The sequence below is a fragment of the Cynara cardunculus genome (genome assembly GCF_001531365.2).
Source record: "Cynara cardunculus var. scolymus isolate 2C chromosome LG 13, CcrdV1, whole genome shotgun sequence".
NCBI classification, from domain to species: Eukaryota; Viridiplantae; Streptophyta; class Magnoliopsida; order Asterales; family Asteraceae; genus Cynara; species Cynara cardunculus.
In genome coordinates this window covers 33,699,649-33,721,016 of record NC_037540.1, presented here as the reverse complement: position 1 = coordinate 33,721,016, position 21,368 = coordinate 33,699,649, and the positions used below count along the sequence as shown (strand labels likewise).

At 35.7% G+C, this 21,368-nt stretch overlaps 3 protein-coding genes across 6 annotated transcripts; all 3 read left to right on the top strand.

Annotated features, from left to right (window-relative positions):
• The first annotated feature begins 1,674 nt into the window (after positions 1-1,674).
• On the top strand, positions 1,675-6,477 carry LOC112526096. The gene is made up of 8 exons (XM_025136484.1): positions 1,675-1,872; positions 2,688-2,835; positions 2,919-3,069; positions 3,178-3,303; positions 3,394-3,474; positions 5,449-5,641; positions 5,720-5,990; positions 6,062-6,477. The coding sequence occupies exons 1-8, from the start codon at positions 1,675-1,677 to the stop codon at positions 6,343-6,345; spliced, it is 1,452 nt and encodes a 483-aa protein (XP_024992252.1). The 3' UTR covers positions 6,346-6,477.
• An 836-nt stretch (positions 6,478-7,313) lies between these two features.
• Positions 7,314-13,244, top strand: LOC112524084 (histone H3.v1-like). Of its 3 annotated transcripts, none has more exons than XM_025133725.1 (10): positions 7,314-7,556; positions 8,055-8,144; positions 8,966-9,151; positions 9,250-9,349; positions 9,457-9,491; positions 9,576-9,728; positions 9,991-12,308; positions 12,423-12,485; positions 12,795-12,834; positions 12,999-13,244. In XM_025133725.1, exons 2-10 carry the CDS (start codon positions 8,059-8,061, stop codon positions 13,096-13,098), a joined length of 3,081 nt encoding a protein of 1,026 aa, XP_024989493.1. In that variant the 5' UTR covers positions 7,314-7,556; positions 8,055-8,058; the 3' UTR covers positions 13,099-13,244. The 3 variants fall into 3 exon arrangements, with proteins under 3 accessions (XP_024989493.1, XP_024989496.1, XP_024989495.1); XM_025133728.1 differs by having other exon boundaries at positions 7,315-7,556; positions 12,761-12,834; positions 12,999-13,036; XM_025133727.1 differs by having other exon boundaries at positions 7,315-7,556; positions 12,761-13,066.
• A 2,239-nt stretch (positions 13,245-15,483) lies between these two features.
• LOC112525565 (translocase of chloroplast 34-like) lies at positions 15,484-20,452 on the top strand. 2 transcript variants are annotated; one of them, XM_025135744.1, is made up of 9 exons: positions 15,507-15,637; positions 15,837-15,900; positions 16,059-16,150; positions 16,596-16,703; positions 16,792-16,916; positions 18,182-18,446; positions 19,669-19,737; positions 19,821-19,982; positions 20,202-20,452. In XM_025135744.1, the coding sequence occupies exons 2-9, from the start codon at positions 15,897-15,899 to the stop codon at positions 20,277-20,279; spliced, it is 903 nt and encodes a 300-aa protein (XP_024991512.1). In that variant the 5' UTR covers positions 15,507-15,637; positions 15,837-15,896; the 3' UTR covers positions 20,280-20,452. The 2 variants fall into 2 exon arrangements, with proteins under 2 accessions (XP_024991513.1, XP_024991512.1); XM_025135745.1 differs by lacking the exon at positions 15,837-15,900 and having other exon boundaries at positions 15,484-15,637.
• The last annotated feature ends 916 nt before the right edge of the window (positions 20,453-21,368 follow it).

The window sequence follows — 21,368 nt, the reverse complement described above, 5'->3', positions numbered from 1 at the left end:
AAATAACAAGTACACAAATCGAAATGAGTTCATTACCAAAACTCGTGAGCATGAAGTCGTAGTTACACATTCTCAATTTCATGTGACTTAAAAAAACCATTGTTTGACCCTTGTGTAAGAAGTTCTTAATTATGTAATGACAAGATGGACCCAAAAAGAAAAAGAAAGATGCCTTAGAGGATGAAGATATATAATCAACTTTGTGATTGCGAAGGTTTCAATTTTAGACAAAGGCTACTGCAATGTTTATAGAGATTTATCTTGGCAAGAAAATGACACGTTGAAATATAAAGGACGCACCATAGCGATGCACAAAAGGTCCAAAACCCGGCCCGACCCCAACCTAGGGTCGACAGGAAAAAAACAAGGACATAGCAAAACCCGAAGTCCAGGTCAGGCTTAAAAGTGCAATTGGGCAAAGTTTTTTTTTTCTTTCAAAATCATATACCTAAAAATCCTGATTGGGACTACTTTCACACAAAAGGTTCGGACCCAAAAGTCCAAACTCTTTTTTTTCTTACTAAAAACGATTTCAGAAGGCTCGAACCCACATCCCTAAAACCTAGGCCTTGTGTCTTTCCAGAGCAAAACAAACTGACAAGGGAAGTCGATGAGAAAATGTCATATAAAAATGGCCGGGATCTATTGAAGTGTATGAACGATAAATCTCCAATTGCAGAGTCACACGATGGTCGCTTGTCTTAAAAGAAGAAATAACAACAACAAAAACATGTTGACGGATACCTCTATTAATGAGTAAGGGGCCGTTTATCAAACGCTTACTCGAGTAAGTGAACACCAAGTCATTTTACCTTACCGGATGAATATGGTAAAGATTAAAAATCTTACCCGGTAAGAGCGAAACAATGACCAAGAGTCTTACCCGATAAGTAAGGGCGACAACTCTTACCATGGTAAACGTTTACCGTGTAAATTTTTGCATACGATACCGTTTTGATAGACTAAAATCTTATTCAGTAAGTAAATGATAGTGTTAAGTTTACCGCTAAGCGTTTACTGGGTAAATATTTGGTAAACGGCCCTTAAAGGATATTGAACTCTATGGAAAGGTGGGATACAAAAGAACCCAAAAAGGGACAAAAAAGGAGAAGCAAAGCTCAACAAAGGCTAAAACCGTCGTTGATTACTGTTTACAAAATTGGAGGACTGTTTCTGTAAATACTTAAACATACAAGGGCGTATACGGAAAGTTCCGTTTCAAATTCACGATTTTGAAATCAAATCGGATGCCATATTTTTATAAAATCCGACACAATTTTATGATTTTAAATTATATATTTGCGTTAAAGTTCATCCGCACCGCTTTCATCTGCTTCGAAACCTTCCCCCTTCATTTCTCCAGAGGGAGAAACAAAAGATTTGGTTTTACACACTGAATCAGTTGTTAGATTTTAATTTCACTTTCCAAATTTAGTGTTATTTGTTCAAATTAATTGCTCAGGACCACGAGCAATCAAAATCCCTGATGATTTCTACTCGGGGTCCTGGGATTTAGGGTTCTTTTACGACAAATTATTGAAATTTGATTGTAATTGTGTTTTGATCGATAGTTGTTTCTGGGTACAGACCGCTATATACGTGCGGGTAATTAGGGTTTTGATTTGTGTGGGTGTACGGTAGAAGGGGGGGGGGGAGGTGGAGTGATTTTGGGCGATGGACGGTAGGAGGATCACGGCGAGTCCACGACCGTGTAGTGGTCGGCGGGTGGTGGCTAAGAAACGGCCGCGTGGAGGTATTGATGGGTTTGTGAATAGCGTTAAGAAGCTTCAGAGGAGGGAGATTTGTTCCAAGAGGGATCGTGCTTTTAGAATGTGCGATGCTCAGGAGAGATTCAGAAACATCCGCTTGCAGGTTCTTATTCGTTTGCTATTTCTTCTTTTCTTTCCCCTTTTTAAGTTATGCGATTCTTGATTTTAATTATGTTCAATTAGTGGTTGTTTTACACAAAGAAATGGGATTTAATCACTTGATGTTAAGAATGAACCAAAGGTTAGTCTTGCTGAATATGATTAGCGTTAGGGTTTCATTCTAGTAAACCATTTACAGTATACATTTGAAATTGAACTCGCTTATGTGGGTGATAAAGAAGGGTATTCTAAATAACTATGTCTACTTTGTGAAACTAAGGACGGTTTAGCGTGTAAAGCAATGCTACACTTTTTTTTCTTGTGGCTTTTATTTATATTTCGCTGCCATTTGTGTAGGTTATCATTAAAGATATAGTTAACGGTGAGGCTTTCTTCACGTTTTTAGTTATATTAGCTAATTTAAACAAGAAACACAAAATATACATGTAAGTTTCAAGTTGGAAATGATAGTTTCTCATCTTTTTGTGAAGCTGGAATCACTAATAGAATCGGATTTCGTGAATCATGAGAGTTGGCATATTATGGATACATGTTTTATTATTGTCCACCTGTGGTGGTCGATATTCTATATATTTTGTCCTGGAGCTTGTTATTTAGCTGTGTGAGTAGGGTCCAATGTAATTTTAACAATCACGTGGGCCATGTACATACTTAATTTTGCCCATCTATGTTTGTGCACTGATATTGGGGGTTGAGCTTGATAAAATTTACCACTTTATAGTACTTGATATGCTCTCTTGGTATAATTAGTTTTGGCTAACTGCTTAAAATGATTTATTTGGTGAATAATGGCATCAGGAGGAGTATGATACTCATGATCCAAAGGGACATTGCTCCATAGTATTGCCGTTTCTTAAGAAACGGTCAAAAATCATTGAGATTGTTGCTGCTCGTGATATAGTATTTGCTCTTGCACAATCTGGAGTTTGTGCTGCATTCAGCCGAGGTATAATCACGAAGATAAGTATGCACTTTTTGAATTATATACCCAATGTTGAATGGTTCTCATATGTCATGTTTATGTTGCAGAGTCTAATCAGAGAATATGCTTTCTGAACGTCAGTCCCGATGAAGTTATAAGAAGCTTGTTTTACAATAAGAACAATGATTCACTCATTACAGTGTCGGTCTATGCTTCAGATAGTTTTAGCTCCTTGAAATGCAGAACAACAAGGATTGAGTATGTAAAACTTCAACATTCGTATATTTGTAGTATGATCAAAATATCAGTTTCACGATTCTTTTAGTTTTTTTTACTGAAACTATATCTTGTTGATAATGGTGACAGATACATACGGAGAGGTCAACCTGATGCTGGTTTTTCTCTTTTCGAGTCAGAATCTTTGAAATGGCCTGGTTTTGTGGAATTTGATGATGTGAATGGGAAGGTGCTGACATTCTCGGCACAAGATAGGTACTTTTTTTACATCATAGTCCCTGTCTTTTTGCATAAATGTGCTGCTTCCTCGGATTGATGTTAATTTCTTCTTTTATTTATTTGCAGCATTTATAAGGTGTTCGATTTGAAAAATTATACGTTGTTGTACTCTATATCAGATAAAAGTGTACAAGAGATCAAAATAAGGTAAAATCTTTTCTTGGCTGGAATTTTATGACTGAATTTTCAGTTTCTTCTCGGTTTTTTCGATATGACGTTGTTTAGTGATTGCTCAATTAGAGTCTTATCTTGAAAGAATTACTTGTTGACTTATGCAAAGCTTTCACTACTGAATTTGAGAGATTGATAAGGATTTGGTAACGAATTTTTGGTTAGAAGTTCGATGATTTTCAATAGTGATGCTAGGGTTTAAGGGGGGAGCCAGAAAATCACCCAGGTATCACCTTTTATATAAAAGAAAAAAATAAATAAAAGTATTATATTGATAGCAACAGTCAATCCAAAAGTAAATGCATGGATCTACATCACAAAAGTGGAACACTTTCAACAATCCTCTTAAAATTAAATGTAAGATGATTTCCACATGACTTTGTTTAGAATTATCTGTCATTCGTGGCCTCTGACGATAAACAATTTAATCATTGAGTAAGAAATAAATTCTGACAAACTCCAAGTCCCAGCATAATCTATCGTCTGCCTTCATTAAATAGAAACACTTTCAAATTGCATTCCTTAGTTTGTCCAATATTATATAGCCACAAACATTGTTAACAGAAGACAATAAATAAACCTTAAACAATAGTAACATAAATAAATCCTAAAAAATAGCAAAGTAAATAAACCCTAAAATATGGTAAAATATATAAACCATACAAAAATGTTTGGGTTGGAGGAATGGAAACATTGAAGTGTAGCCTAGGTAGTGAATTTCTTTTAGTTGTGTAATGGAACTGATTTGAGGGCTTGATTTCTTTTGACTTGAAGGTGGCCTTGGTTTGAGGATGTTGGCCTGATAGTTTATTATTATTAATATACAATTAAACTATGTAAAAAGAAAATGAAACTCAGGGTGATCCCAGGAATACCCTGGGCATGTGCTGGCTCTGCCAGTGCTAGGTTTTTTGCTGCTAAGATATTTAGGTTCGGTGTTTTATGGAATTTTGAACCACATAGACCAAATGAATATATTTGATTGAGTTCTGAAACCCATTTAACATGGAGATGTTGGAAGTGCATCATGGAATACTGGGTTGTCTTTGTTACTTTGACTTTCATTTGTCAGGCTAGACAGGTCTTCATTTAGGAGAACTTAAGGTTAGTAAACTTAATCCCATGTTGAGTAGAGGAGATAAAATTTCAAATACCACAGGTATGTTTGCAGGATGGTGAATTGAGGAGGTTTAAATGTAATTTTTTATGCATTTTAATTTTCGTAGGTATTGATGCTTGAAAAGTACTTTTGATAATGATCCTATTGCATGGTCTGTGAGGTAGTTGTTCTTTCCTTTTACGTGTATGAAAATAGGCAGAAGTTTATCTTTATGGCAATGACAAATTAGGGAATGAATTAACGGTTAATTCAGAATCTCTATTCAATGCTATGTTAGCTAGTGGTCTTTTGCATTAAGATTGTACCCGTCGTCTTGTGGCAACCGCCGAGTGTTCCATCCGATGGCAATTAGGGTATGCGGGACAGGATAAGACGTAAGAAAACAAAAGCTAGGGAAAAATGTAGTTTTTTGTCCCACCAAAATAGGTTGAACAAGAAGCAAGGAGATGGGACAAGATGGATAAATTACTAAACTATCAATGTTAAATTAAAACCTTCCACAGTTCTCAGTCGTGTACCAAAATACACCTTGATTGTATTGTCTTTTGCAGTATACATGTGCTGTTTGTTGTACTTGTGCATTCTATCTTGTGTTCCCAAACAATATTGGCTCCTAAATTTACTCTTCCGTTTTATAATTGAAGCAAGCCAATTGCATGTAATGACTGGAAATTTCTACAGGATCTTATATCATCTTTTAAGTCGTTTCTTAATGATAGGCAGTGTCATGTTATATTCCACTTTAAATGTCAATAATTACTGTATTCTTAATAATGGTTCTTTTTGGTATGTATTCATGATATTTCCTTTTACCATGTTCCAAAACACAGTCCGGGAATCATGTTGTTGATATATAATAAAGCTAGCGGTCATGTTCCTCTCAAGATTCTCTCTATTGAAGATGGAACTGTTCTAAAATCTTTTAATCATCTCCTTCACCGAAACAAGAAGGTGGATTTCATTGAGCAATTCAACGAGAAGCTTCTTGTCAAGCAAGAAAACGAGAATCTCCAGATTCTTGATGTAAGAAACTGTCGTATTTCTTCGCTACATTCTTATGTTAAACGTACACCGAAAGTCTAAAGCTTATTTTCTACTTAGGTACGCAATTCCGACCTAACGGAAGTTAGCCGGACAGAGTTTATGACCCCATCTGCATTCATCTTTCTGTACGAGAACCAATTATTCCTGACTTTCAGAAACCGAACAGTCGCTGTATGGAACTTCCGTGGGGAACTTGTGACTTCGTTCGAGGATCATTTATTGTGGCATCCTGACTGCAACACTAACAATATATACATCACAAGCGATCAGGATCTTATTATTTCATATTGCAAAGCCGAGTCCGATGATCCTATCACAGAAGGAAATGGTAACTTCCCCAACTTATATTTCAAACTATTGTATGAGTGCATAACATCGAAGATTGAATATTGTTTGCAGGTTCGATAAATATCAGCAACATATTGACAGGGAAATGCCTTGCTAAAATAAAGGCAAAAAACGGTGTTCCGTTGGACGAGTGTAGTTGCAGTGGTAGCAGTAGCAGTAGCAGTAGCAGTAGCAGAAGCTGCAAATGCAACAGCAGGTCAAGAAAGCGAATGCGAAGGATTATGAGTTCTGTTACAGAAGCTCTGGAGGACATTACGGCCCTTTTTTATGACGAAGAACGTAACGAGATCTATACAGGTAACAGGTTGGGGTTAGTGCATGTATGGTCCAACTGATGTAAATTCTAGCCTTGCAGTTATAAATGTAAGCATTAGAGAGATTGGTTGTGTAAGATGAATATGAATATGAATATGAATGGGGATGTATTTTAATCGTTAAAAAGAGGAAATATGTGAATGGAACATGTGTAAAAATTTATAGCCTTGCAGTTATAAATGTAAGCATTAGAGAGATTGGTTGACTTGTAAGCTAAGATTGGTAAAAGAAAAGCAGAATAAAGAGTAGTTTCTTGGTGATGCAACGAACAAAGTGGCGGAGGGTGTGGTGGTGGTCCTAACCAACCGCCCCTCCCCACATACCACGTATTACTCGTACCTATGGATTGATAGCAACACTTGTAACAGTAAAAACCTTGGCTGATTCCATTTTATATAACCATTTCCCATTTTTTTCTACTCCGCAACCTTAACTTGTAAAAACAAAGCTGACTAATTATTTTTATCTACTCCACAACTTGTAAAAATAAAGCTGACTAATTCCAAGACAATCACATATTTTACAGATGGCCTAGAATCACCGCATTTAGTCATAAAGAGATTTTTTTATTTCTTATTGGATTTGAAACTCCCATCTTTTGAAGAAAAAAGACATAAGTTTTCGTTACATTTTTACTAGTAACCAACATAAAAGACAAAATAAACATAATTATATAAAATTAATACTCTCGTCCCGAAATGGATATGCATAAAAAAAAACAATTGAATTACCTTTTTGTAGTTAGGTGAATGCCATTTTTACTTTTTAGAGACTTACATTTTACCCTAAATCCCTTTCTTTTGTATATATATTTTTTGATTAACTTGGATATCCAATCCGCTATACGAACCAACTAATTCTAATACAACCACCTACTTTATAAATATCGAATTTAATTAAAATCAGTTTTGTATTTAAATATTGATTTGAAATGTCGGGATTATTCAATTAAATAAATAGAATTTCAGGGACCAATGCAACGCTCTTCACGCTTTCATTTTTTCAAAGCAAAGAAAACAAAATCCAACCCCACTTGTTTTTTCTTCATTCAAAAGAAGAAGGTGACACCACGCGCCATCACCACCCCCTCCCCCTATCTTTGTCCTTTCTACTTCCCGCTGCTAAAATCTAAAACGCTATCAAACGCCGTGCGCCACCGCCATCCGCCTCAACTACACACATTCCATTGAAACTCTCAAGATTCCTTCATCACCTTCTTCTTCTTCTTAAAGTAATGATACTTAAACTTTCCTTTTGTATTGTTACAAATGCATATACTTAATGTGCACATGTACTCCTCTTACCACATGCATAATGCGTACTAGTACATTTTGAGATTTCAAATGAGCTGCTATCCATTGAAATTTGTTGCCATGAAATTGATTATTTTGGTGTCGGTGAGCTCAGAATTTTTATCGTTAAGATTAGGGTTTTTCTTTGGCTAGATCTAATCTTCAATGGTAGGTATAGTTCTATTCTATGCTCATTTTTTATTTTTCTTTTTTTTTTGTCGTCGGTTACTTTTTAGTTCATAATTCGCGTTGAGCGATATTGAAAATTCTGTCATGTTTTCCCTTTTGTGTTTACTGTTTAGTAGAAATATTTGAATTTTTTAAGCGTACTTCTATAATCGGGATGGTAAAGCGGTGCTTTGTAGTATATTGAAAGTCGGCAAGTTCTATTATGAGCATTCGTATGTAAATTAGGGGTTTTTGTTTGGTTGCTTCAGGTTGATGATGGAGATGGAGATGGAGAGAGGAATTGATCCTGATGCGCCACTTGATTATGTTGAACTTAAGATTTTTCCAAGCCAGAACAGGTTTTTTTTTTTGTTTTTAAACCTCTTGATGAATCTCCGACGTAGCAAATTAGCAATTCTCTCTCCCCCCCAAATATGAAAATGTGCATTGCTTCAGTTTGTATGAGATTGTGTTGTTAGCCGTTAATTTATACTTTACAAGCATAAGTCTGCATTCAAATATCAGAATGTTGAGTTAATTGCACATTGCTTTGGAGAGAAGTAACAGTGAGCATTGAAATGTGTGTTTATAGTAAATTGAGAGACTTGCTTGTACACATTTTTTCATCATCTTAAAGATGTAGTTTGGTTTGTTTGACTGAGCTAGAAAACTATGAAATGATAAAATGTGAAGTCACTTATGCTAATCATCCTCAAAAGAAATTGGTTAACATTGATCACTTGTTTTCTATTCTTTTGCTTTCTTCTTTCCTACTTTTTGGTTCCTTACTTAAGATGGCAACCTTTAACCCTTATTCATTGGGAGAAAAATATATAGAAATTCATAGTTAGTGTCACCTGTAGAACATTATTTTTCTCACAGCTTGATACACTTTTTCGTCATTCCATACCAAATCTTAACTACTCATATCCTTTTTTCTGCCCAATAAAATTTCTGTTTTCAAGGGTTCTTTCATGCGTCTGCTAACATTTCTTGTGATCTACCTATTTCCAGAGTAAAACTAGCCAGGGAAATCTTTTTATAGATGATGACAAGTGGAAAATGGTTGGCTTCCTTTGTAGGCTGTAGATGCAGAGCTCTTGAGCTCATCTGTAACTGATATAATGTATGCAACTATTTTAGATGCTATTCAAGTTTGTCCTCACGTCATCTTTTGTAGGTATGAGGCATGCGTATCTAGTAGCAACAGGACAGAAAAAGTAGCAGCCGGAACCTTGGAACAGTTGTTGTTGCATTCGTCTCGAGTAAAGGATTTATCCTGCACAGGCTCAAACACAAATTTCAAAGTTTTACCACCTGACAATGCTGATGATGCTGAGTGGTTTACAACAGCCACATTCACAAGGTGCATATCATTCTGAATCTCCCTTCTATGTGCATTTTCAAAGGATTAAAAGACCATTAATCTCTTTCTGCTTGCTTTACCTTGTTATAATTTGTCAGATTTCTATACATAGTTGGTTCACCAGAAATCCTTAGTATTGGTAATGAAATTGCTCAACTAGAGGAGACCAGAAAGTTCCAACTTTCGTTGTCTGTGAAGGTATGTTTTCCAACTTTTTCCCTCTTGATGTTTGTGTATATGTATTAATCTCATCAGCTGGATGTATTATCTGGAAGAAAAATGACTCATGGCTTGTGTTCTAACAGGCTGAAGTTGATATTACATCATCAATTGATTCAAAGTATGTGTTCTTTTCATGATCTATCATTTGATCAGTTTATTCTCATGCATTTTCTCAATCAACTTATTTTGTGGCTTCTGATAGGAATGAACTACTGAGAGCAGTTGAATTAAGGCTCACAGCATTGAAGGACGAAATTGCTGCTGCCTTCGACCAGGCTACTGGTGCCAGATGCTCAACTAAGGACCTCTCTGACTTGGAAAATTTTGCTCATCATTTTGGAGCCAAAAAAATAAGGTATCTTTGCATGAATAAAATTCTCTATGTGCATTGTTGTCGTATTTACACTTTTGAGAAATCAATATATGAATCAAATATCTGAGTTCTGGCTTTAGATTTTTAGGAGGTAGGAATTAGGATAGTTCCAATGCGAATTGGTAGACTAGCACCTATAGCAGTTCTTTTGGCATACCGTTTTATCCTTTTTTTTTCTTCCCATCCGCTTTTCTAGTGACTTAATCGTGCACACCAACACTTAATATTACCATACTTGTTTCAGGGATTCATTACAGAAGTTCGTAGAAACAAGTCACTTCCCATCAGTTGAATACTCTAGGAATGGCAGCTCCAATAAGACTGAAAAAAGTGCTCCTGCACTTCGGCCTTCACAGTTGGATCCACCTATAAAATATGGTGTCTCCCCAGCAAAAGTTGCGCAAGTTGAACGACAAGGCTCAACAGACGATGAAAATTCTTCTTTTTCAAGTGAGAATGACCAACCATCTGTTGAGAGAAGTCGTGCCTCTACAAGGTCTGCAACTCCTAGGAGGTCAGCATCTCCTATGCGTCGAATACAAATTGGACGATCAGGTTCCCGCAGGGCCACTGCACTAACTATTAAGAGCCTCAACTATTTTCCAGCTAGAGAAAAGGTGGTGTTCCAGAGAGATGCAGTTGGCAACAGTAGTGACGAGGAAGACCCAGAGAAACCGCCCAAGAACAACGTATTAAGAATGAGCGTGCAAGATAAAATCAGTCTTTTTGAAAGCAAACAGAGAGACCAAACTGTGGATGTTCCGAAGACAAAGACATTATTAAATACAACCGTTGGTGCAAACAAAGCTGTACTGAGAAGATGGAGTTCAGGAATGGGTGAAGGTGCTACCCGGGTCCTTCCTGATGCTAATACCAAGACTTCTCCAATCAGCCCAGAAAATGTAGCACCAGAAGCAGAGTCAGAAAGTTGTACCGTTACAAGTCAGGTTTCTGCTGAGACTGCAGAAAACATCACACCACACTCACCTGAAAGAGGAGCACCTGAGCCATCCAGTGTGAAGGTGGAGACTCTTGAACCTGAAAGAGAAGAAATCTGTGAAAAGCATCCTGCCTCCGTCGTACGGAGTCAACAGAAGGAAGCAGAACCGAACCAGCTGTTCATGGAAATGATGGATAATAAGCCGGTTAGACAGAGAAACCCGACCACTGATATTAACAAGAGTAAGAAATCTCCGAAGGAGCAACGAGGTGGATTTTATGATCACTATAAGCAAAAGAGGGATGAAAAGCTCCGAGGAGAAGTTGCTGGAAAAAGAGCTGAGAAAGAAGCCCAATTTAAAGTGATGCAGCGATTCCTTGATGAGAGAAAAGCTGAGATGGCTTCCACCAATGTGATTGATGTTAATAGCAGGCACACTACTGCAAATAAGCCCCAGAAAACTCAGAAAAACTCAACCGCATTGACGAACTCTAGAAAGGAAGCCACAAAACCTTCTGTTTTGAAGAAAGCTACTTCTAAAACATCTGCTTTACCTGCTACACGCAAGTCATGGTCATCAACACCGTCACCAAGAGCTACAGGGGCATCACCTGCTAGAACTCCGACTGGCCCCACTTCTGCCAGTACCACACCAACAAGTCGAAAACCTCAGTCTGCATCATCAGCTGTTCGTTCCAGCACAAAAAGTGAGAAGTCGCAACCACGAGCAACAACTCCAAAAGCAACGCCACCAGATGCTAACAGGAGTCATAAAACTGTGAGTGAGAAGGAGCAGCCAACAGTGACTAAAAGCACAAAGACAATTAAGGCAGAAGTTCGCACTACTGAAGTCGATAATGCTACTGCTGCTAAACCCAGCTTTTACAACAAAGTTACTAAGAAACGTAGTGTGGTTCCGTTAGAAACAAAGCCTTTTCTTCGTAAGGGCTCTGGGATCGGACCTGGTGTTGGTCCAGTTGTTATCAAGACAAAGTTTGTGGCTCAGCCTGAGGAAACTCTTGGAAGCTCTGGAATTCTGATCCAAGCTGAGGACAATGAGGTAGTCATGACTACTGATATAAATGCAGATCCGGAGGAATGTGAAGCACCAGAAATGAGTATCAATCTAGATTCGGAATCCCAGGTGCTTAGCCCCACCAAGTGTGAGGAATCAGTGAGCTCTAATCAAGTCAATATTAGTGGCGGCGATGGGTTTAAAAGGATAGAGTTTCCAAAAGTTAACTCTGGGACTGAAGAGGAATTGATAATTTCTCCAACGGCATGGGTGGAAGTAGTACAGCATCATCAGGAAGAGATTATTCCATGCAAGGAAAGCCCAGTACAGATTGTGTCTCCCAAAGTTGTTGCACCAGCTAGAATTTCAAGTCCACGGGTTCGCTACTCTTTATCTCAAATGCTTCTAGAGGAAAACAGTGAAGCTGATATTGGTGAGTGGGGAAATGCTGAGCACCCTCCTGCCTTGGTCTACCAAAAAGATTCACCCAAAGGATTGAAGCGGCTCTTGAAGTTTGCTCGAAAAGCTAAAGCTGATTCCCATCTGACGGGTTGGTCTAGCCCATCAGCATTTTCAGAAGGAGATGATGATGCTGAAGAATCTAAAGGTAACAGGAAAAGTGCTGATCATATTTTGAAATAGCCACTCTAGTGACGGTAACATGTCAAACCTTTTAAAAGATTCCTTATGCAGCTTGTAACGGGTATTATCATCCATGCAGGTCAAACAAATATTAGTAGATTTACTGCCCAAAATGTCTCTTCTTCTGTGAATACAACAAAAGGTAGAGTTTCTATTAATTGTTTGCAAGCTAGTTTCTTTATACTCTTAGAATTCAAACACTAACAAAACCCCAAACAGCACGAAGAACTGAAAGTAGTTGAAACTGCTAAGTAACCAGATACTTCCATCTCAATACTGAACCTTGATTCTTGAATTATTCAACTATCAAAGCTCATAATTGGGTTTGTTTGGTTTGGAACAGAAGTTATTTGTGTAGATGTGTTGGTTGCTTTGCTTAGTAAAATTGGATATGGTGTGGTATTTTTTGTTTTTCAGCAACAAGGTCATTCTTCTCTCTTTCAACGTTTAGGGGCAGCAAGACGAACGGGAGCAAGGTTCCTTAACAAACAGTAAGCAGAGGGCTGAGTTGTAAAATATACATTATATGACATGCCCATACTATATATATATAGAGAGAGAGCCAGGTGAAGTTAAGCTCTCTTTCATCTTTTTCATTTTTTTGTTGCATTCAGTTGGTTATTACTTCCATTGATTGTGGTGTGTGTTATTTCAGCACAACACAAGATGCTGCTTCTGGGATTTGGTGTAAATTATGGTCATATTTGTTTCTACAAGAATCCTTTTCCAGAATGGGTATGTTAATGTTAGTATAGAAGACAACTGTAGTCTGCCTGCTGACCTTTTTTTGTTGTTTGTTCATTATATTTTACACTACATACATACATACAGTTGCTGTTACACGTTACGTTACTATTATTTGTGGTTATTTTCATATTTTTGAGGAAAACCGTAGAGTGGAAAAGTTTCATTCATATAAAAACTAATTCATGTTTCTTATTAGTTATTTCCAACCGTTCGTACTATTATTTGTCATGTAAAATTTTCAATTTATTTTATCGTTTTTAACATCAAATACAATGTTTCAATTTAATCATAACTTGTAGGTTTTTAATAAAATTCTTGAATTGTTTACAAATTTAACGCTTTTTTTTTTTTTTTGTTACAATAATTCTATAAATTATACAACTGTGAACAGAATAATTTATTCATACATAAATAATTTTTAATTGATTATCATTTTATTACAAAAAGTTGCATCATTTTAATTAAGTTTGAATCTTAAAAATAAATATACAACTAAAATTTATAATAAAATATCAACAAATATTATAACTTACAATTAAAGAAACTAAAATCGCATAAATATCAAATATTTTGTAACTGAAATTAGTGTTAGGTTGGAGTGAAGTGGTTTAAAATTGGTGTCAGGATAGAGATACCCTAATCATGGAAGCAACTTTGATTTAACCTTTTTTTGATCAAAAAGAAAAGTTGGAAAGTTGAGTGTCTCTACGACTAGGATCGAAGACAACGTTAGTTTTATTTTAATACAATTTAATATATAAAAATATTACAACTTACATGAAAATAAGTTTGAAAGTAGTAGTTTTACAACAAGTGGATACCGTTTTTTTTTTTTTTACCATCAGATACTAATTGAGTTATCTCCATTCCAATTGTAGAGGAGAAACCTTTTACAAACATAATCATTAATATAAACTATACAAACCAATTAATTGACATCTTTATAAAAATTATGAAATTTTATTTATCATGATTTGAATATTTTCATTTATTATGATCAACGTTTTACATTAGTAAACAATCGAGATATTCATTAAACTATATGAACGGTTGAGATTGATTTGTATGGTTGGTTGGATTTATAAATGAAACCACCTATAATATAATAGGTGCTAGAAATTTTGTTGTTAGGGGTCATAATTTTCGAAATTTAAGTAACATAATATATGTTGGGGAATATTACGAGAATTATTGCACAACTATTGGTTTCGAATGTTAGTATTTTCTATTTTCTATTGAAATAAAAATAATAACAATTAGCCACAAAACAATTTAAAATTAGACATTTTGAGAAATTGGAATTTAAACATGAGACAATTAGCCTAAACAATTAACAATTAACAATTATGTATCAAACTCTAATAATCAATAATTAGGCATCAAAGTCTAACTATCAATAAAAATTAAAATATTTCAAATGATATAATAAAAAACAGTGTTAAATGAAAAGACAATTTTACCCTTAATTATATAGAGAGAAATTTTCTCTACCTCGAAATTAAGGGTCACATAAATTTTTTTACATTTAGGGGCCGTTTACTAACAACTTACTCAATAAGTGCTTATCGATAAAATTTAACGCTACCACTTACTTATCGAATAAGATTTTAGTTCACCAAAACAACACCATATGCAATAATTTACCCGATAAGCCCTTACCATGGTAAGAGACCTTGCCTTCACTTTCCGGGGTAAGACTCTTGTTCATTCTCTCGTTCTTATCGAGTAAGATTATTGGTCTTTGTCACATTCATCTGGTAAGGTAATGTAACATGGTAAACGATCACTTACTTTTAAAAGTAGTTATTTATTTTGAGATAAACTAAAATAGTAAATCAACTATATTTATTTTAGGACAGATGAAGTAAAATCTATTTGTTCTTCATTGCTATTTTTATTTTAATTTTATATCAAACAAATTATTTCTAATTTCTAGTATTGATGCCATATATATATATATTAAGCAAAATTAACAAATACAAGCAAGTTTGAAAGATATAACATATTAACATGAACCCACAATAGTCAAATAAATAATAATTTTAATTTTAATAAATTTAACATCCAAAATAAAAATAAAAATAAAATAATTAGTAAAGAAATATATAAAATAAATAATTTGAAATACATAAAATAAATGAATAAAAACTTTAACCTAAAATCTTTTATTAAAAGAAATATAAAACTATATTACAATTTTCATATATAATTCCTCAAAATAAAAGTTGTTCCATTTTCATGTAACATCAAAATTTGATGATTAAAATGTTTATGGACTAAAACTGTCACTTGAAACTTTGGTGGACTAAACATGTTAATTAATATATAGATAAGGGTTTAATTGTGCAATTTTACCAAACTGCAAAAACCCTGTGTTGATAATCTCGTCTCGTGCAGCTCAATAGCGAACATTTCTTTAACCCTTCTCTCTTTCAGTTGTGTTCGTTAACAAAAATTTAGGGTTTCTACTTAGTCTCTGAATCCATAGTACTTTGCTCTGTTACGTTCAATTTGAAGTCCCAGATATCAGATTGTCTCCAAAGTTAGGTAAGATCCAAAACCCATCTTCTTGTTTTTGTGAATTTGAGTTTAAATGTTGGTTTGCTGGGGTTCGGAGTTGTGTACATTTACTCCCTCGTTTCCCTTAAATTGTTTTGTGGTATCAATACCAGTCGAAATCCGTGTTCAAATTTGAAGTTATAAAGCAATCCATTTGACATTTACGTCATTTATCTTGAAACTGAAGGAGTAGTCATCAAATTTATCTAGTTTCATTTGTGGTCGCGGATACATAAGCTTCTTTTTGATGGGTAAGTTTACGTGGAATTGCTAATTTGTTTTTCTATGGATGTGAATTGTGTTATTTACATGGTGAGGAATGTGACTGTGTTTCTGAATTTAGTTCTGTTCACATGGGTAAACACTGGGTTACCATATAGTTCAATTGTGTTGTTTTTCAATCTGTCAGGTTCAATGGCCCGTGAATGGACTGGGATTCAGCAGTTTCCTCTTGCCACACAGACTAAGTTGCTGGAACTTCTGGGGAAACTAAAGGAGAAGGTCTAAACGAATTACCAATTATTCTGTTTGCTTTTGGTTAAAGTCATAATGAAAACTACTTTCCAGGGTTTAAGTATTCGATTGAGAGTTCGTGAGAGTTTTCTTGTAAAGAGGCTAAGTTTGCAACTAATTTTCTAGACATGGTATTTGGATTATTGTTGGAACAAATCATTGTTCTTGCTAAAGCATAAAAATAATTTGCAAGAATGAGTGGTTGTGGAAATGAAGCTATGTAGCCATGATTCTTTTTGCATTTTTTTGGGTATATTCTACAAAGTGAAAAACCAAATACAGTGGCTTGAAAAGGCAATCACTCCATTGAAATTGAATTATCTTTTAGATCTCTGAAAAATAATAGAACTCCTTAAGTTGTGTGACAAGTCAAACATTTCAATTGCATGCAAGTTTGCCATTTCTTTATACATATGCTTATGAAATATCGCAGGAGAGGGACAGTTTGACTATCCTTGTAATGGGAAAGGGTGGTGTTGGGAAATCTTCAACGGTGAACTCTATTCTTGGGGAACGAGCAGTCTCAGTCAGTGCCTTCCAGGTATTTGTTGTAGCCTTGTAATTTCAGAATGATGCTCATATGAGTTCCAATATTATTTAGTTTACATTCTGTTATTTTGATTTTGCAGTCAGATGTGCCAAGACCTGTAATGGTTTCCCGTGAGCGGTCAGGGTTCACGTTGAACATCATTGACACGCCAGGCATTGTTGAAGGAGGATATGTCAATGACCAGGCCCTCGACCTCATCAAAAGGTTATGTTGAGCATCTGAACTCATATATATACACATATATACATGTGTGGGGTTGGGTTCCGTTGAGAATGAAAGTTATGGTGAGAAGGGTAAGAAGGGATCTCCACCCTTGGATCAATCCTAATTGAGGAGAACCACTAGATCAATTCCCTTCTAGAAGCGCAATTCATGGGTTGTTTCGGGATTAAAAGTGATCAAGGGTCCAAATCCCTTCTTACACTTCTTACCTTAACTCCTATTCTCACACGATCCTTTGTCTACATGTGTGTGTGTATATGCAATAAGTGTCATATCATCTTACTAGCAGTGTGTCTGTGCTTGCCCCAATATGTGGTTACAAGGACAAAAGTGGAGTGCTTTTGGGGCCTTTTCTGTGGTTGGGAGGATAGAAGGAGACCGGCAGACAAAGTTAATGCATATTTTTTTTGGGGGGGGGGGAAGGAATATAAGATTATGTTAAAAATCACAGGCCTTCTATATTTTCCCTATATTTGTAAGCTTAAGTTTAATGCTCCCTTTATCCAAAATCGTTGCCAAATTCTCAATTTCAGGATGTCCTGAAATAAATGGAACATTTCCTTTCTGGTAAGGTTTCAATCCCAAATTACCTCCTTGCCTATTAGTGATTCTGGCCCATAAGACGGCTATTTTTTTCAAGGGGTATTTCACATGCACATAATCAAACAATGTCAATAGACTATCAGGCAGACCAAACATTGCATTTGTTTTGGATGGAAGAGTATCACAATTTCAATCACTCTATTTTTCTATGTTGATGGAAGTGTAGTTTTTGGAAAGAACCTTTCTTTTCATTGAGTAAAAGATATATTCTTATTCCGATCCAATGTAAATGTCCACTAAAAAGAACACATAGTTTAAGAAATTTGTAATTATTAAACCCTTTATGATGGAGGCAAACCTTCTCTCTCTCTCTCTCTCTCTCTCTCTCTCTCTCTCTCCCCCAATCACCTCTTAAATATTTGTGCTTCTTAATTAACGATAGGGTTGGAAATTTTGTAAACTATAGCCATCTATTTTTGAAAGTAACACTTATTGCGACCAACTTAAATAGAAATGGTGACACTTGTTTTAGGATTTGTAAGTTCCGTATTGCAAACTTCGACCATCATCATTTACGATTAAAAAGCCGTGAAGGTTATTTTATTTTAACACACATCAAGGTCATAGTATCAAAGACTACATTGAATATTGTTTATGCCAACAGGCTCTTCTAAAGATTTGCCATATTGTGGTTGTCTGAGCAGATTTCTCTTGAACAAAACAATAGATGTTCTGTTATATGTAGACCGGCTGGATGCCTACAGGGTGGATAACTTGGATAGGCAGATTGTTAAGGCCATAACGGAGAGTTTTGGTAAAGAAATGTGGCGTAAAGGAATAGTAGTGCTAACACATGCTCAGCTCACACCACCAGATTGCCTTAGTTATGACAATTTCTTCGCAAGAAGATCAGAGGCTCTCCTTAAAGTTGTTAACTCTGGGGTTCGGTTCAAGAAACGTGAAATTAAGGTACTGTTTCTCTATAAAAGTCTCTCATATATCACTTCTGTGTGTTTATGTGTATACTTCTGCTGAAATCGAAAAGAGATACAGTTCAGTAAGGTACATTTGGTATGCGCGACAAGAGAGTATAAAAACTTCTTGTCCCAGGTTTGGTGCGACATTAGGCTGGGACAAGACAAGACCGGAGTGGGACAAAAAATGCATTGTTTTTGTCCCACCAAAATAGGTGGAACGAAAATCTGGGAGATGAGACGAGATTGGTAAATTCCTAAACCGGTTATGTAACAAGACCAGAATTGCTCCTCTCTATCCTGATTCTTTATCCCTGTCTTCATTGGATTCCTAAATGTCTAATTTGGTTGTACCACTAATGTAATTACTCAGAATAGGTTGGAAAGATTTTCTTAGAATACACTTAACCCAACAGTTAGTTGCTAATCAAAGTGGTAAGGGACACTTAACTTCCCTAGATAGGTACGTCGTGATATTTTATTTCACAGTTTGGGCTCCTAGAATATGGCGCCCTTGGGGCTTTCTATCTAGGACCCAAGTTATCTAGTAAAATGAAAATGAGGATGAGACATCAGGAATAGAGGCAGCCAATTAAGCGACCCTAACTAATCAGAGCAGTCAGGCCGCTTAAGTGTCCACCAAGGCATTAAGCTGCCCCAAGTGGGGATTTTTAGAACACTGGTTGGTGATCAATGTGAACGTGTGGTATTTAGTTGCTTTTTTATTACCAGGCTTTTTGAGTTTTTCGTGGAAATTTTTTATAACCCTGGTTAAAAGCCTATTCTTCATATGGGAAGTCTGGATTTGATTGACATCACTGTATCCAAAAGAGTGTTTTTCGTCCCTTCAGATGGCTTAAGACCAGACCAAACCAAACCAAAACCAAAACCAAAACCAAAACCAAAACCAAACCCACACTAAACCAAAACCAAAACCAAAACCAAAACCAAAACCAAAACCAAACCCACACTAAACCAAGAACACCCGGTATGTCCCACTTGGAAGTAGGGCCTGGGAGGATAAAATGTATGCAGATCTGACCTCTACCTAAAAGAGTAGAACAATTGTTTACTGTCTCTCCTTCAGATGGCTTATGGAGGGTTAGATCCTTGACTAAAGGAAATAAAAGAATTCCAACTTTTCGTCAAGATATATTTCAGAAGACTAGAATTATGGTCTTCTGGGCATTCTGACTGTTTGTTCCTGCTTCTTGTAGGTGCATGCAGTTCCTGTTGTCTTGGTTGAGAACAGCAGCAGGTGTAATAAAAACGATAGCGATGAGAAGGTTAGTTGTAATTCATTCCCATCATGTTTTGCTCCATGATTTTATCTTTATTTGCCGTGATTTTAGCTTGTGTTTTCCGTTAGATTCTTCCAAATGGAACTGCTTGGATTCCCAGCATAGTCGAAACTATCACCAAAGTTGCTACCAATGAAAGCAAAAGCATTTTGGTTGACCAAAAGTTGATCGATGGTCCAAACGCGAATGATAGGGGGAAACTGTTCATTCCTCTCATCTTAGCATTCCAAGTAAGCTATCAAACTTGCTTTGGTTATATTGAAAGGTTTATAATTCGTTTATTTTTTGAAGTATATAATATTCATATACGGCAAAACTCACACACACTGGTTCGAACCTTGACCTCTAAGAGGTTGGAATCTACTGTTAACCCGGGTGTTGCTGGTTTATTGACCTTTTTGGCTAGTTTGCTCATTTGATGGTTGTACATTTTCTGCTTCTTTTTACAGTACTTCTTTGTTGTCAAACGAGTTCAAAAATGGATTACGGATGATATTGAAAAAGCACCCAAGTCTCCCTGGGAATGAGCCGTTGTTGCGTTGCTACTTGTTTCTTGGTTGAACCTTGTTTGTATCAATGAGTTAGAGACAGTTGTTCGGGCGGTTTTTCATAATATTGTGTAACGTGGAAAATAACTTCTGTTATGTAGACGTTTTTTTTATCGATTCAATGATCTTTATGGCATTACGCATTTCTGGGATGAGCTTGCTCGCTTGTTTCCTTTTAATTTTTGTTTTTGCAAGGCGGAGGTCCGAGTCTGTAAAACCTTTGGGCGCATTTGGTACACAGGATAAGAAGAGGGTCGTGTTTGTCACGACATTAGACTAAGACATGATGGGACTAATGAGACAAAGATGCATGACATGATGGGATTGGGTGACACGAAACTGCATGTTTTTGTCTCATCAAAATAGGTGAAACAAATACAAAAATCAGGAAGATGATACAAGATTAGTAAATTATTAAAGAGAAAAATTCAAAAAAACCCAACAAAGTATCTCATGTTGAATGATTAACAAGTCTCAACTATTTTTATTGAACTTTCTCGATTTGAATGATTAAGTTTTTGAACTATTTTTTGAATGAAAAAACACTAAACTTTCTCATTTTGAATAATTAAGTCATTGAACATTTTTTAATAAAATAAACTATCAAACTTTTATAAATTAATTAATTACATCATTTTAACCCAGAAAAAGCTATTGGTAACTGACTAGGAAAGTTTTAAAGTAAAAAGAACTCTAAATCAGTTTTATCATTCCCAAACCCTATGCCAGTCAAACTCCACGCCAACACTGTTATCACTCCCACTCGCCTCTCCTCATCGTTCCATCGTTGTTTGTTTTTCATATCGTCTATCACGCTGTTGTCTTTGCCATCAATCTTCCTCTATTTAATCTGTTTTTTTTTTAATCTTTTTACTTTAAACCTTCCTAGTTGATTACAAATAATTTTTTTTGGTTAAAAGAATGTAGGTAATCAATTCTTAAATGTTCGAAGATTTATTTATCCAAAAAAATGTTCTAAGAGTCCTATTCATTCAAATGAGAGTTTTGTGGTTTATCTTTCAAAATAATAGTTCATGGACTTAATCATTCAAAATGATATAGTTTGTT